Below are 14,678 nucleotides of genomic sequence, written 5' to 3' on the forward strand. Positions count from 1 at the left end.
CACTAGGGCTCTCTGTGACACTTGCCCTGCTTCACGGCCTGGGGCTATCCCTAGACTCCCCTTCTCTAATGGCCAGCATATGGAGGAGGGAGCTGGAGCAGGCCTTGATCTCTCAAGGAGCAGTCTAGGGTCAAGCACAGAAGAGCATGTGACTTGTCTTCACACCCAGAGCAGTAGGAGTTGAATATCGCCATCTTTGGGGAGTACAGTCCTTTGCTCCTACTCTAGAGGGGCTGATATTCTTTGTACCTCAGTGACCTTTCAACTGGCAATAAACTTTGACTGCAGAGTTAAGAAGAAGGTTTTAAATAACCCTAAGAGATGTAAGCCTAATAATGACATTTGATTGTCTGGCACAAGCATCCCAGGTCTGAAGAGGGGCAAAAGGAGTGTTGCTGAGGTGGCAAGAGGGCCCAGGATGTGGAGGCTGAAATTCCAGAGCTCACTCTAATTAAGGGATCCGCCTTTTGACTTCTCTTGTACCTCAAATCAAGACCATGTGAGGAGTTATATTAGACTTGCCAGGCATGGGAACGTGCAGAAGGAACGTGGTCTCAGATGCACTTAGGTCAGCTCTCTGAGGCCCCGGCGCTGTGAGAATTCCTGGAACACAGATACAGCCTCAGTCATTGCTGTCCCATCCACTGTGGGACTGAAGTGAATTAATTCCCTCTGTTTTCAGATACTCAGTCACAACTGGTTCCTTTTTAAATTTTTAACCCTTAATTTATAATTATATCTTCTGGTATTTTTTATTTGGTGGGAAGAATCCAGCCTTGGACATTTTGCTTATGCTAACTTGGTGCTAACATATCAGTTATTACCATCCTCATCCTCTAATCGTTTAAGATAACACTTAAGAGTTATATTTAATGACCCTTGTTCTCCTTCCCCTTGCACCCATACAATAGCCAAATTCTGATCATTCTATCCCTGCAATGAATCTCAAGCCTTCTTCTTATTTTCTGTACTCACTGCCAGTACCCCACTTTGTGTCTATTATATTGGTTTTCTGCCAGGTTTCCCTGCCTTGAGGCTTTCTCTTTTCAGTTGGTCTCACATTCTTCTGCAAGAGGAGTGTCTAAAATCTTTTATTCCCCAACTCATGTCCAATTACTGGAAGACCTCTTCACTCCAGCCTTATCTCCCATTCCTTCCCCCTTGAGCTGCAGCCAGGCTTCCCCATCCTCTGCCTTGCCCTACATACACATCTTCCTCTTCCCTTCCTCCCTCTTCTCCATACCCCTTCCCCACTCCTCCTCCTGTCTCCATTTCATAATCAACTTTACTTCCAACTGTCTAAATCCTTCTGGTTCAACAAATTGTCTTGGGACATGGTCATGGATACTCATAATTTTCTAGAAGAGCTTATCAGAAGAATAATATAATCAGCGGTCATCAACCTTTGCAGGGGAGTCCTTGTCCTAGAACCAGCAGTGTGGTCTCGGACATGATAATAGCGCCTATGTCAAAGAGTTCCTGCTAGAATTACCAGAACTCATCTTTGAGAAGTGCCTGACCCATCATAAGTGCTCAATAATGCTGGCTGTTATTATCATCTTCCTCATTGTCCTTCAATGCCTAACTCAGACATGAAGCCTTCCTTCTGCCCCAGTCTGATGGAGAGGGTGGCACTAATGGGATGTCATGTGGGGAATCTGATGGCCTCTCTGACAGTTTTACGTGGTAGCTCTCAGTTGCATCTTCATGTTTCAAGGACAAGTCAGTCTTAATCGGTATCTTGAATATGATATTATTCCACATACCGTACTAATTTACTATATAGAACTTAGTTTTAAATTCTTAGTAGGATAACTACATTTTTTTTTATTGAGCCTAAAAGCGCTTTTTTTGTATTGAGCCCAAAAGGCTTCCACTGAGCCACATCCCCAGCCCTTTTTTTATACTTTATTTAGAGATAGGATCTCGCTGAGTTGCTAAGTACTTCACTAATCTGCCGAGGCTGGCTTTGAACTCTTCCTGCCTCAGCCTCCCAGGTTGCTGGGATTTCAGGTGTGCACCACTGTGCCTGGCTCCCAGCTCTTTGTAGTTTTTATTATAAGACAAAGTCTCACTGAGTTGGCCAGACTGGCCTTGAACTTGAAGTTCTCTTGCCTCAGCCTCCCAAGTAACTGGGATTATTTATAGGCATGCACTACCACACCCCAGGGCAATCACATTTTACTGATCAGAATGGTCAAGTTTCCCTGCCCTTTCCCAAAAAGCCAAAATGTGAATCAAGAGTTTTCCTTCCTCTCCTTTTGACAGTGCTGACAGCAGGGCTACATCTTTTGTCTTTCTGTACTTGGCTTTTTAAGGTTCTCCTGTTCACATGGCTTTTCTTTAGAGGTGCTAAATTACTGATGAAGTAAGTGGCAGCCTAGTCCAAGTCTCTCTAAAGAGTAAGCCAATGACCTTCTGCAGGAGAGTCCCCAGAGATGATTATTGAAAACAGATTCCTCAGCCAGTTCTCACACTTTTGGAGTCAACGTCTTTTAGGGTTGGACCCAAGAACCTGCATTTTAACAAGCTTACCCAAAAGGTCTTTTGTGCACTAAAATAAACTTTTCAATCACTAACTTAGATTCTGTTCCTATGGGCTGGAAAGAAATTCTGTCTTTGTTTGTGTGCTTAATTTAAGGATCTCTTAGTGCTTCTGGGGACTCTCAGTGTAGCCCTGGCCCTTAGGCTCCACTAGATAATTCATGGATTAAATATTCTTTATTCAGCCAGAACTTATTCCAAGTCAAATTTTTAAAACTTTGGAAATAGCTATCACATGTGCCCTTTAAAATGACTTTGACTCCAGGTACATTTTTTAAAAAGTTAACTTGACTTTGTAAGAAATATATATTAACAACATCCAGCATGGAGTTTCCACTTTGTTCCTATAAACACCCATATTAAGTCTAAGACAGTGACATGGTCTCTTAAAAATACGTACCCTCCCCCAGCTTACATTTGGAAGAGTTTCAAGCCAGACTTCTTTTTGATTCAAAGAGAGGTTCTCAGGCTTCATAAAAGTTGTTCTCTCAGGACAGAGGCAGTAAGAAAATTTCAGACAGACAATTTTAAAGGAAAAGAAAAGTAGACAGGCACCAACTTTAGACTCAAACTACATCTAATTTTAGTATAAACACTAAAGCACATTGAACAAGCATTGATATATTAAAACTGCTTTAGAATTTTCAAAAAATTGTATTACAAATCAGAAAGTTACTAATTCATGAATAAATGAAAATTAAAGCTCCACATAAAAGTGTTTTTTTTCTTTCCCACCAGGTTTCTGTGATGGTGAGAATGATGGACACCGGGAAGGTATGAATTGGTTTTACTTACCTGTGTTGGAGTGGGATGCTGGTCCTCATATGCATAACCTTCTTTCAACAGTTGAACTAATTAATACTCATATTTTTAAGACTCCCCTGCAAAGGTTGATGACCACTGATTGTATATTATTCTGATATGCTCTTCTAGAAAATTATGAGTATCCATGACCAAAACTTTAAGAAAGGAAATAGGTGATTAGGTTGTGAAGTTTCATTGTTACCCAAGTCCCCACAGTCATAAGGTTGTGCAGGAGAACAAAAGTCTTAACTGCATAAAAATATGAATTAACCCATCAGTTAAATAATTAGTTATTCCAATATCCCTCTCTCGTCAACATTGTCTCTGCCCATTTAGTCTTCATGATTCAGTAATTGGCAGATTTAAATAAGAAATGCAAGGAAAATGTAAATTGATCACAAAATGAAATGATAAATTTTGCAGAAGATACCGAGTTTCTTTTCTTCTTTTTTTTTGGGGGGGGGGTACCAGAGATTGAACCAAGGGGCGCTTAACCACCGAGCCGTATCCCCAGCCCTTTTTTATATTTTATTAGAGACAGGGTCTTGCTGAGTTGCTTAGGGCCTCACTGAGTTGCTGAGGCTGTGTTTGAACTCGTGATCCTCCTGCCTCAGCCTCCCAAGTCACTAGGATTATAGGCATGCGCCACTGTGCACAGCGATACTGAGTTTCTTTATAAAGCCAATTAAAATAATGCTGGAGGTCTGCTGAAATGACACTCAAAGCCTTGGATAAATGAGAGTCCAACACTTCATTTATTCATTTGGGACCAGGCAGTATTTTCTTTTCCCTAAATCTTCATAAATTGAAATTTAATTTTCATGAACTAAAGCTGAACAGCTAAATTAGATTTATATGTCATAGAGATAAGGCTCATGGGTAATATGATAAATGAGGAAAATCCTGCTTGAGAGACACAGTTGTCTCTCATCCTGCAAACTCCTTTTCTGAACAAGCTGTTTCAGGCATTAAATGAAAGCATGAAAATATCAATAAGCATCTAATCCATTAGGATAGAAATGAAGAAATGCCTTCAAGGTTGTTTGCACACAGGCGTGCGTGCGCGCGCGCGCGCGCACACACACACACACACACACACACACACACACACACATACACATATCCCGTGGATTCTTTGAAGAATTCCCATCAAATTTTGGATGAAAAACAAATGAGGGCTAGGGATATAGCTCAGCTGGTAGAGTGCTTGCCTCACATGCATAAGGCCCTGGGTTTAATCCCTAGCACTACCAAAAAAAAAAAAAAAAAAGTGGAAAACAATTAAAAAATAATGAGCTTCTCACAGAAAACAATCCCTGTTATCTCTCTGGTAGCCTTGAGTCTAACTCAGCCCTTAGGACTTCTCCTGGTGTCCCGACACCTATGAGAGCACTTTCCTCCCTCCCTTTCCCCCACCCCCTTTTGTCTATATGGGGATTGAACCCAGGGGTGCTGCTGTACTACTAAATTACATAGGAACTTATCAAATTGCTGAAGCTGGCCTTGAATTTACAATCCTCCTGCCTCTGCTTCCCAAATTGCTGGGATTATAGGCCTGTGTCACCATGCCCAGATCACTTTTTTCTTCTTGATTTCCTATTGTCCTGGTTTAGAAAGGCTCTCAAGACCTGTTATTCTTGTCCTCCAGTTTGTGGGCAGACAGTTTTAGGATCCAAATTTCCCAAGCACTATTTTAAGTTTCTCCCCACAGCCAGTGAAACATAGATCCGGCCCTGTCCTTGTGAAGTTTCTGAAGCAGTTTATATTAATGATTAGACCAGGTAACATCAGGAGAAAAGAAAATCCACAAGGATGTTGACAAAATAAGCCCTTCAAAAGAGTAATTTGGTCTGAGGATGCAGCTTAAATTGTAGAGTGAGCACATACATCACAGGCTGTCAATCCCTAGCACCATTTAAAAAGAGAGGGAGAGGGGTATTTGAATATCAAGATTGAGAGACACCTGGGAACATTGATAAAGCGTGAGCTATTTTTGCAGAAATGACATTGTGGTGATGATGCTGGTAAGATTAACTGTGAAGATCATTGTATCATTCCCTTGCGGTGCTATCAGAGGAATTATACACTCTATCCATACTTAATTCTAGGAATTCATGATTGTAATTATATCCTAAGTTTCATTAAATAGAAATAAACTTATTTTAAAGTATTTTAAACCCTTTTCTCAAAATTACTTTGAAATTTTGGCCCTTGGTTTGTTTTGTTTTAGGCATTGGGGATTAAACCCAGGAGTGCTTAACCATTGAACCACATTGCCAGCCCTCTTTATTTTTTGAGACGGGGCCTCAATAAATTGCTGGGGCCTTGCTAAATTGCTGAGGCTGGCCTTGAATTTGAAATCCTCTTATCTCAGCCTCCCAAGTTGCTGGGTTTACAGTCTGGTTCCTGTTTTAAGTGACTTCTTTCTGGGGTCCATTATCCATGCTGTGTGGGGTTAGGACTAGACAGTCCTGACACAGTGGAGCTACATGGTCACCAGAACATAACAGCATTCCTCGTTCTGAACAGTCAACCAGCATCTGATGCTGATTCCCCTCCTAACATCAGATCCTGTGTTTCCTCAGGGTCAGCCCTCGTCCTCTGGCCCATCTTTGAGAACAGAAAGCTTTCATTTGTTTTGTGGATCAGCATTCTTATTTTACCTGGAATGACTGATAGTGTTAAAGCAGAAGGCCCTGGTATGGGCCCTTCACACACAGCCAGGTTGTTTTAGAGCTTTTGAGGCCGCTAGGACTCCTCAGCTGACCATCCTCAAATCTGCTGGGTTACTAATTCCTCTTTATTCCCTGTCCTAGCCCATTACCAAGCACCTTCATTGCCATCATGGCTTCCACATGCTCTTTCTATTTTCCGTCTCATTCTTCCCTAGATTATTGTGTGCCTCTTCTTACCACTTTTTCCAAGCTTGCAGGGCCATTCCCTACCTAGTCTTAATCTTTTACATTTTATTTCCAACCACTCTTTTACCTAGCCTATGTTCCACATGATAATAACTACTCGATGCTATCGTTGCCCATAATTTTCTCTCTCCTTAGGCCTTTTTCTTAATTTTTCCTCCTTGGAATGTCTTCCCAGGGTCTTTAAAGGGCTGCCCAGAACACTTATCTCCAGAGCCTCCCTGGATTCATTCTTTCCTGTAAGGCAGCAGCACTGTACCAGTGATTCTCCTGGGCATCCCCTGGTTTCTTCTCTCAGTGGTGTTATTTATGTGTTGACCTCATATGGGCTAGGTTACAAATTCCTTACAGTTGAATCCATGTCTGCTTACTATCTATGCAACCCCACAGTGATGCTGAAAGCACTTTCCCTTGTAAACAGTTAATAAATATTTTTTAAATAAATCGTGTTTTTACAAAGATAATTTGTTTATCCAAAGATAGGATGGCTGCCCTCTAATGCAATGAATTTTCTTTCCCCCCTTTTAGTGGCATCTTTCCCTGGCCCATTGAAAGAAGAAAATCTGTTAAATGTTCCAAAGCCACTGCCAAAACAACTATGGGAGACCAAGGAGGTGGGTGAACAGTACTTAACTGTGCTTGTTGTCACTGGATGTTTGCACTCCAGAGGTATTATAAAATCCTGCAGAGGCGGAAACAAGAGGAGTGGAAAAAAGAGAGTGGGGAGACAGAGAGGAAAAATATAGTTGGGAATGATTTCTCAAGTAAAAATGATCACATTTGTGTTGATGAATCAGTACACTGATCTTTGACTTCCTGATTTTCATGGGAATTTATTCATTCAAAAAAAGAAACCTTTTAAGCCCTATGTGTTTTATTCATGTTGTTAAAAGCTCTGAAACCTGGTAACAAGTCATAGCTGATCTCTCTGTTTTGTAAGCCATCACCTTCTTCTGGTCTCCAGTTTATGTCCAGAATTATTATTGCAGCAGATAATCCTTTCTTTGACTTGTATTCTCCAGGAGCCAGTAAATGAGTCATCTGTTTTACTGTGATTTTGATGAGCCTTTGAGCATTTGTATCTAAAATTGTGCTAGCTGACCTCCACCCTGTTCACCCACTGTGGGCGAAAGGGAGGCCCCACAGTACTTGATATGACCTTCCTTCCTGTAAGGAAGCTGTCTTGATTTTGAAAGAAAAGTTCATCTGTTCCACCCCTTAACGATGCTCTGTTGTAATCACTTATACTGTCTCTGTACTTAACCTGTTAGGATCCCTTTGGTCTAGCTCCGTTTTCTTCCACCAACCATACCAAAGTCTCTGCTAGCATTAGAGTAGGCTTAACAAATTTTTAATAAAGTCAAGGTGTATTTGATGTTAATCTTTGGGGGGATAAAAAGCTATGATTTAAAATTTACATATTTAAGCATAGGAGAAGCAGTTGTATGGTATGTTTTTGGTCAAGTGGTTTTGGAAGCTTTTATCAGAGGATGGCTTTGACTTCTCTAGCCAAGCAAGCACTGGCTTTCCCCCTGAGGACCAGGGGCTGCTGTCTCTGAGAAGAGGTGCTCATCTTTTTCAGTTCTTATGGATTTATAGTACTCACTCCCGCCCCCCCCAGAGTTTATCTAATTGAATTATTTTTTTCTTTTGACATTCATTTCATCTTTCTTTACCATATTTTGCTTTTCTATTTCCTTCTTATCCTCAAGCCAATTGGGAAAAAAATGTTTACTTAAAAGCTCTATATGTAAAATATTGGCTTTTTTGAAGGAAATAATATTCATCTAGAATATACACTAATAAAGCATCAAAGTAAGAGAATATATTACTGTTATATCTCCCTTGTGTCTGGAAGCTGAAGAATTTTAAAAGCCTCTTCAGAACCCAAATGGGTGCTCTGTGAGGCTGCTTTTGGTGAGCACTGCTCTCAGCTGTGCTGACTGGAGTCCCAAGATCCCCACGAAGATACTTTTCAAAAATTTGAATTCAGCGTTGCGGTAAGTGAGCCCAGTTTTCTTTGTCTCTTCCCAGATTCAGTCCTTGTCAGGGCGTCCTCGATCCTGTGATGTTGGAGGTGGCAAGTAAGTAATGTTCATTCTGCTGAAGGTTTTCCCAAGAGGAAAGTCTTACTGCTTTGTCACAGAACTCTGAAACTTATGGCTATGTGTAAATTGAAAGTCAACTGCATTTTCGTAAAAACAGCCATCTTTTTTTTTTTTTTTTTGGTACCGGGGATTGAACTCAGGGACATTTGACCACTGAGCCACATTCCCAGCCCTATTTTATATTTTACTCAGAGACAAGGTCTCACTGAGTTTCTTAGCACCTCGCTTTTGCCAAGGCTGGCTTTGAATTTGAGATCCTCCTGCTGCTGGGATTACAAGCATGCACCACCGCGCCCAGCACAGCCATCTCTTTTGATACTCATATTGCATGTACATTAATTCAATTCTGTAACTGCAATAGCAATTAAATGGCCTTATATATATTTGAGAATAACACAACTGACCCTGGGCAGGCATACAACTAGCCTGGCAGCCATAGAAGCAGGCAAGGGCTGAAGGGAACCCACCAGCCTCCTGCCTATGGCCCAACATGGGCATAGCTGACACATTGTCCAGAGAAAAAGAAAGCATTAGTTATCCTGGAAATCGTTTATATAGAAGTTGATTAAGAGAGTTCTGTGAATGTACTTAATGCCACTGACCTGTGCCCTTAAAATTGGGTAAGACAGTAAATTTTATGGTACATAAATACCATAATTTTGAAGAAACAAATGGAGAATGAATAAATGGGAAGATTTGCCATATGAAAAAAAGACTTTCTATGAAACTATTAATTAATTAATTTCATACTATACAACTTTACTCTCTAAAAAGTATGAGGCAGTGCTGGACTTGTTGGCCCACACCTGTAATCCCAGAGACTCAGGAGGCTGAGGAAGGAAAATCACAAGTTTGAGGCTACCCTCAGCAACTTAGTGAGGCCCTAAGCAACTTAGGGAGATCCTGTCTCAAAATATAAAAAGGGCTGGGGATGTGGCTCAGTGGTAAAGCACCCCTAAGATCAATCCCCAGTACCTCATCCCACCAAATTGAGGCAATTTATAAAAATATATGTAGTACAAAGAAATTTAAAAAAAAAAAAAGAAGAGGTTTTTGAGGAAGTTTAGACTAAGGAAGAAAAAGGAGACTAATGAAATCCAGGTATTCGCAGACACTCAAAGAAGGACTGATGCCACCTCTTGACTGGAAGAACCCTCTGCCATGGGTCTACAGAGAGGACCCCTTAGGACTTGCTTGGCAGTGTCTTGAGAGAACACTGAGAGATCAGTGCAGGGATTTTTGTCACAGCATTCTCAGTATAGTTCCACAGTCTGGAACTGAAGCCAATTCAGAAATAGCCAGTCTTGGGTGGGGTTGGGGCTCAGGAGTAGAGCACTTGCCTACCATGCACAGTTCTTTGTTTACTTGGTAAACAGCAGGAACAGCAGGTCTTTCCAGGGCCAAAACAGTGTGAAGTGAAAATGGGACCCTGGTATGATCTGGTTTGGTCCAAGAACCCATGTTAGGGGGTCTGTGGGTGAACTAAATCAACTTCAGGCCATCCTTAAATTTTGTTCCCCAAAAAAGCTTTCCAGAAGTGCCTTCAGGTCACTCCCTACTGAATACCTGGGACCCAGACATTCTTTTTGGCTGGTTAAATATAAATTAAGTAATTAGCAGCCTGCTGAGCTGTAAAGGGAGTTGACCTTCTCTTCAGAAAGTCATAAAGCTTGCCAAGCACCCAGAAGGACAAGGAGACCAGCCCACCTGGGGTGCAGGACCTGTCTTCAGAGAGGTCCAAGATTTTCCTCAAGAACAGTTTTGGCCAAACCCTCAGACAAATGGATGCTCCAGGCTCTGGAGGCTGATGTCATGGAACTGAGCTATGATATGTTAACCCTGAAGTGTTAAAGCCAGTGTTTCTTAGATAAAGAAAGTTGCTTTCTTGCTCTTCTGTTAGAGGTAGCATTCCATTCAGTGGCTCCTATTCATGCAATATTTATTGACTTCCTAATTCCAGGTGCCAGGTAGAACAATGAACAAAGCAGATCAAGTCCCTGTTTACAAGGAGCTAATGTTCTTGTGGAGTAAGATAGGCAAAAACAAATCAGCACATCAATAGTATGTGTGTCATATGTTGGGAAATGAAATGAAGAAAAAGAAAAATAAGGATATGGGCCATGATGAGTGATAAGGAAGTAGGATGACATGTGCCCAGAATCTAGAATGAAGTGAGGAGAAGAAGGTTCCAGGCAGACCACAGGCAGGATTGGATGTGGAACACAATGAGGCTGGCTTAGCCTGAACTATACTCAGAGAAGATGAAAGTCATTGGAGGATTTTGAGCCAGGGAGAATTTACCTGCCTATTATCAGGTCCACTGATGACTCTCATAGATAGTAACGATATTTGGAAACTGACCATTTGTCTTTCTTCCTCTAATCTGCAGGGAAGTTGGGGTTTTTGTTTTGGTTTGGTTTTGGTACTAGAGATTGAACCCAGGGCCACTTAACCAGTGAGCTACAACCCTAGCCCTTTTTATTTTTTTATTTTGAGACAGGATCTCCCTAAGTTGCTTAGGGCATTGCTAAATTGCTGAGGCTGTCCTCTTACTTGCGATCCCTCTGCCTCAGACTTCCAAGTCACTGGGATTACAGGCATGTGCCACCATGCCCCACAAGAAGTTGTTTAGAATGTTACTGCTGACTCTAGGGTATACCATCCTCCTTTTTTACTCTCAGGACACAGGTCCTTCCTATTCAAGAAGGATGGCTTTCTCTATTTCCCCACCCTTATCCCCTTTGCCCTTCTGAGGTATCTCCACTACTTCTTCCTTCTGCTTCCCAAAATTCTTAGACTTTGGTCCATGGCCAGCACAGACAATATATATGAAGGTTCGGCTATGTGGGAAATCCTAAGGGAGTTTAAATTAAAGACACAGACTCCATTTACCTTTAAACCAGCTCCAGGACGGCTTCTCAAACCCCCAGCCTCTAGCTACCCATTAAAGTAGCGAGGTTTACTGAAGAGGCCAGTGAGAGAGAGAGAACACGCCAGGGAGAGGACTTTTATTGGGGAACAAAAAATTCTAGGGAAAATTCCATCCAATGAAGATTAAGGGGATCATTGTTCCAAGGTCAGGTGAGACATTTGGATCTTCAGGGGTTGTGGTTCAGCACGCCTCCACACGGACAAGCCCTCGGACCCAAGAAGGGTGGGGAAAGCTGTTAACACATAGAAAAGGAAAAGTGTCTGAGCACCTCACACCCAGCCAGGGAGGTAACTCAATTACGTGCAAGGCTGGCCTCCCACATTAGACAAATTTATTTTTTTAGAGCATTAAGTTATGTTGGGTTCATTTTGACAAAAATCACACATGCATAGAATTTGATTTACTCCATATTAGTTCCTTGTCCCTCCCTCATTCTCTCTCCTTGTCCCTCCCTCATTCTCCTTCCGCTACTTATCTTCCTTTTGCTTATTTTTTTATTATTCCACACCTTTCAAAGGAATATTCACTGTATGTTTGTGGCGGGGGAGGGAGGGGTTTCTAGGGATTGAACCCAGGGCCTTGTGCATGTGGGGCAGGCACTCTACCAACTGAGCTATAGCCCAGTCCTGAGTATTTACTCTTTTTTTTCTTTAATATTCATTTTTTAGTTGTAGTTAGACACAATACCTTTATTTTTATTTATTTATTTTTCTGTGGTGCTGAGAATAGAACTCAGGCTAGGCTAGCACTGTACCGCTGAGCCACAACCCCAGTATTTACACACACACACACACACCGTATTTACAACCAGTATTTACACACCTCCTCCCCCCAGTATCTGCTCTTCAACCAATCATGGCCTGGCTTCCACCTCCACTGTTCTAATGGAACTGTCCTTGAGGATGTCATTTACCTCCTCTAGAACTTAACTGAGTGAGAGACATCCCACTGAATTTCTCAATGTCATTCTCTAGCTTGCCCTAGGTTCACTCATATCATACTATATGAAAAACCTCAAAAAAGTGCCTAAAATAGCAATCATATTACCCATACCCCACCTTTACACCTGGTCTACTTGTATGCCTCCAGGGTTCCTATCTTAGTGAGTGGTTCCACCAGTCCCCATGCCAAAAACCCAGGGACCATTCTTGACCTTCTATAGATGTCTTTAGAATCCATCCCCGCTTCTGCATCCCCATGCTGTTGTAATGTCTTATGTCACAGCTTTTCTCAGCCTCCAGGCTGTGCTTGCCCCCAAGGTCTGTTAGCCACATTGCCCTAAAAAAGGCTAGATCCATCTCCCCTCTGCTTTCAGCCTTCCCCTGGCTTCTTGTCTTGCTTTCAGTTCCAGCCTCAGGTGCTCAAGGCCTACTCCTCCAATATCACCTCTCATCACTATCTACCCTTTCTAAACTTGACCCTTTGTGGTGGCCTAGTCCTCACAGTTTCTAGGGCACACTGCTGGCTTCATGCCTCCCTGCTTTTGCCCATGCTGCGAACTCTTCTTGGAGTGATTTTTCTGCCTAGATCACCTGGATTAGCCTGCAAACTCAGTTCAGAGTCTTCCAGGAAGCCTCCTCCACCAGGTGCTACCAGCCTGTCATTTTACTGCTGAGTTGTATTACACTGCGCCACGTTCTTTATGGCTATCTCCCTTTGTCTGAGTCTCTTACAGGCTCTAATGCCAGTGGTTGTATCTGGTTGGTGCTCTACTGTGTGTCACTGTGTTGAGTGAAGTATCCTCAGTCCCAGGTTCCTGGCTGATGGTGCTTTCTGGGTGTGGCCAGAGCTTCTTCAATTACATCATTCTTTTCCTAGATCAGACCTGGGCCACTGCAGGAGCATTCTCTCCCTGACTCTTTCTGCTCACTTATGCCATCTTCCACTCTATAACCATAGTAGAATTTCTCAGTGTCATTCTCTAGCTTGCCCTAGGTTCCCTCATTGCTGTACAGTTCCTGACCCAGACCATAACAGTACATAGTCTTCCTTCCTGTTTTCCTACCCACCTTTCTCTTCTACTCCATCTCCTGCTACCCTCCCTTCCCTGTACTCTGCCCTGACATCTGACACCTCAACCATGCCAAGCTCCTTGTAGTTCCTTGAACATACTATGTCATGTCCTTGGCAAAGCCTTCACTTCCATAACCCATCCTGACACTGACAACACACGCTTTTGTGCTCCCAGTGTCATTTGTAACTCCTGGTTGTACCGGCCCCCTTCAAACCTGGCACAGCATGCTTCCTACCATGTTACAATTGCTTGTTTGACCATTCTGTTTCTCCTGCCAGTGTGTGAACACCAAGAATAGTGTCCTCTCAGAACAGGGCTGGAGGCCCTGCCTTTTAGAGGGTCCCACCCCCATGGAATGGAGTTCAAGGGGTCACAGAGATCCACAGAGCACTCACCCTAATCCGAATGGTTGGGGGATGCAGGGTGTGGCCAGAGCTTGGCTGTGGAGGCTGCCCCCCCCCACCCCAGCCACCTGTGTGCCCTGAGGCATAGAACAGGGCTGTAACAGGAAGAGAGGGGTGTGGTCTGAGGATGGGACTGCCTCTCCCTCTGTGTTCTAGTGCAGAGAACTAAGAAGTTGGAGAAGTCTATATTTGAATCTGGCTATTATGAAGGTATTATTTGTCAAGGTACAAATAGAACAAAGTTCATTTAAGGGTTTGTTCATTTGATTTATAACTTCAAATTGGAACAGATGGTGTGCTGGCCTCCATTTATAATCTTGCCCCAGGCCTGCAAACGTTAGGGGCAGGCCTGACTGTGAATACAGCACCTTGTTTGTTTATAATTGTACCTTTAGCACTGAGCCCAGTGCCTGACACACAGTCACCAGCCAACAGATGTCGATCGATGATGGATGGCAACAAGTTTTTCTCACTCCTTTTTTTTTTTGTGTGTGTATTGGGGATTGACTCCAGGGGTGCTCTACCACTCAGCTACATCCCTAGCCATTTTATTTTAAGACAGGGTCTTGCTAAATTTTTGGTGCTGGCCTCAAACTTGTAGTCCTCCTGCCTCAGCCTCCTGAATTGCTGGGATTTACAGGTGTGCCTGGCTGATTTTTCTCATTTTAAAGTTTTGAAAACTATAATTGAAACAGTATATCTTATTTTTCCACCTACCTGCCTCTTCCACTCCATCTCCTGCTACCCTCCCTTCCCTGTACTCTGCCCTGACATTTGACACTTCAGCCATGCTAAACTCCTTACAGTTGCAGTTCCATGAACACACTATGTCATGTCCTTGGCAAAGCCTTCATCTCCATAACCCATCCTGACACTGACAACACATGCTTTCATGCTCCCAGTGTCACTTGTTGCTCATAAATTTCTTTTTTTTTTTTTTTTGGGCGGGGTAAT

At 42.6% G+C, this 14,678-nt stretch overlaps 1 protein-coding gene across 3 annotated transcripts in view; it reads left to right on the top strand.

Moving 5' to 3' along the window:
• The window catches only part of Crtc3 (CREB regulated transcription coactivator 3), a 108,542-nt gene that overhangs the window by 77,735 nt on the left and 16,129 nt on the right, over positions 1-14,678 (top strand). For all 3 annotated transcript variants that reach the window (XM_015493038.2, XM_015493037.2, XM_048790218.1), the window contains 3 exons: positions 3,283-3,318; positions 6,795-6,880; positions 8,301-8,350. In XM_015493038.2, the coding sequence (XP_015348524.1) occupies positions 3,283-3,318; positions 6,795-6,880; positions 8,301-8,350 (172 nt within the window). The remainder of the gene's footprint in view (positions 1-3,282; positions 3,319-6,794; positions 6,881-8,300; positions 8,351-14,678) is intronic.

The sequence above is a fragment of the Marmota marmota genome, unplaced genomic scaffold, assembly GCF_001458135.2.
Source record: "Marmota marmota marmota unplaced genomic scaffold, marMar, whole genome shotgun sequence".
Taxonomy (NCBI): Eukaryota; Metazoa; Chordata; class Mammalia; order Rodentia; family Sciuridae; genus Marmota; species Marmota marmota.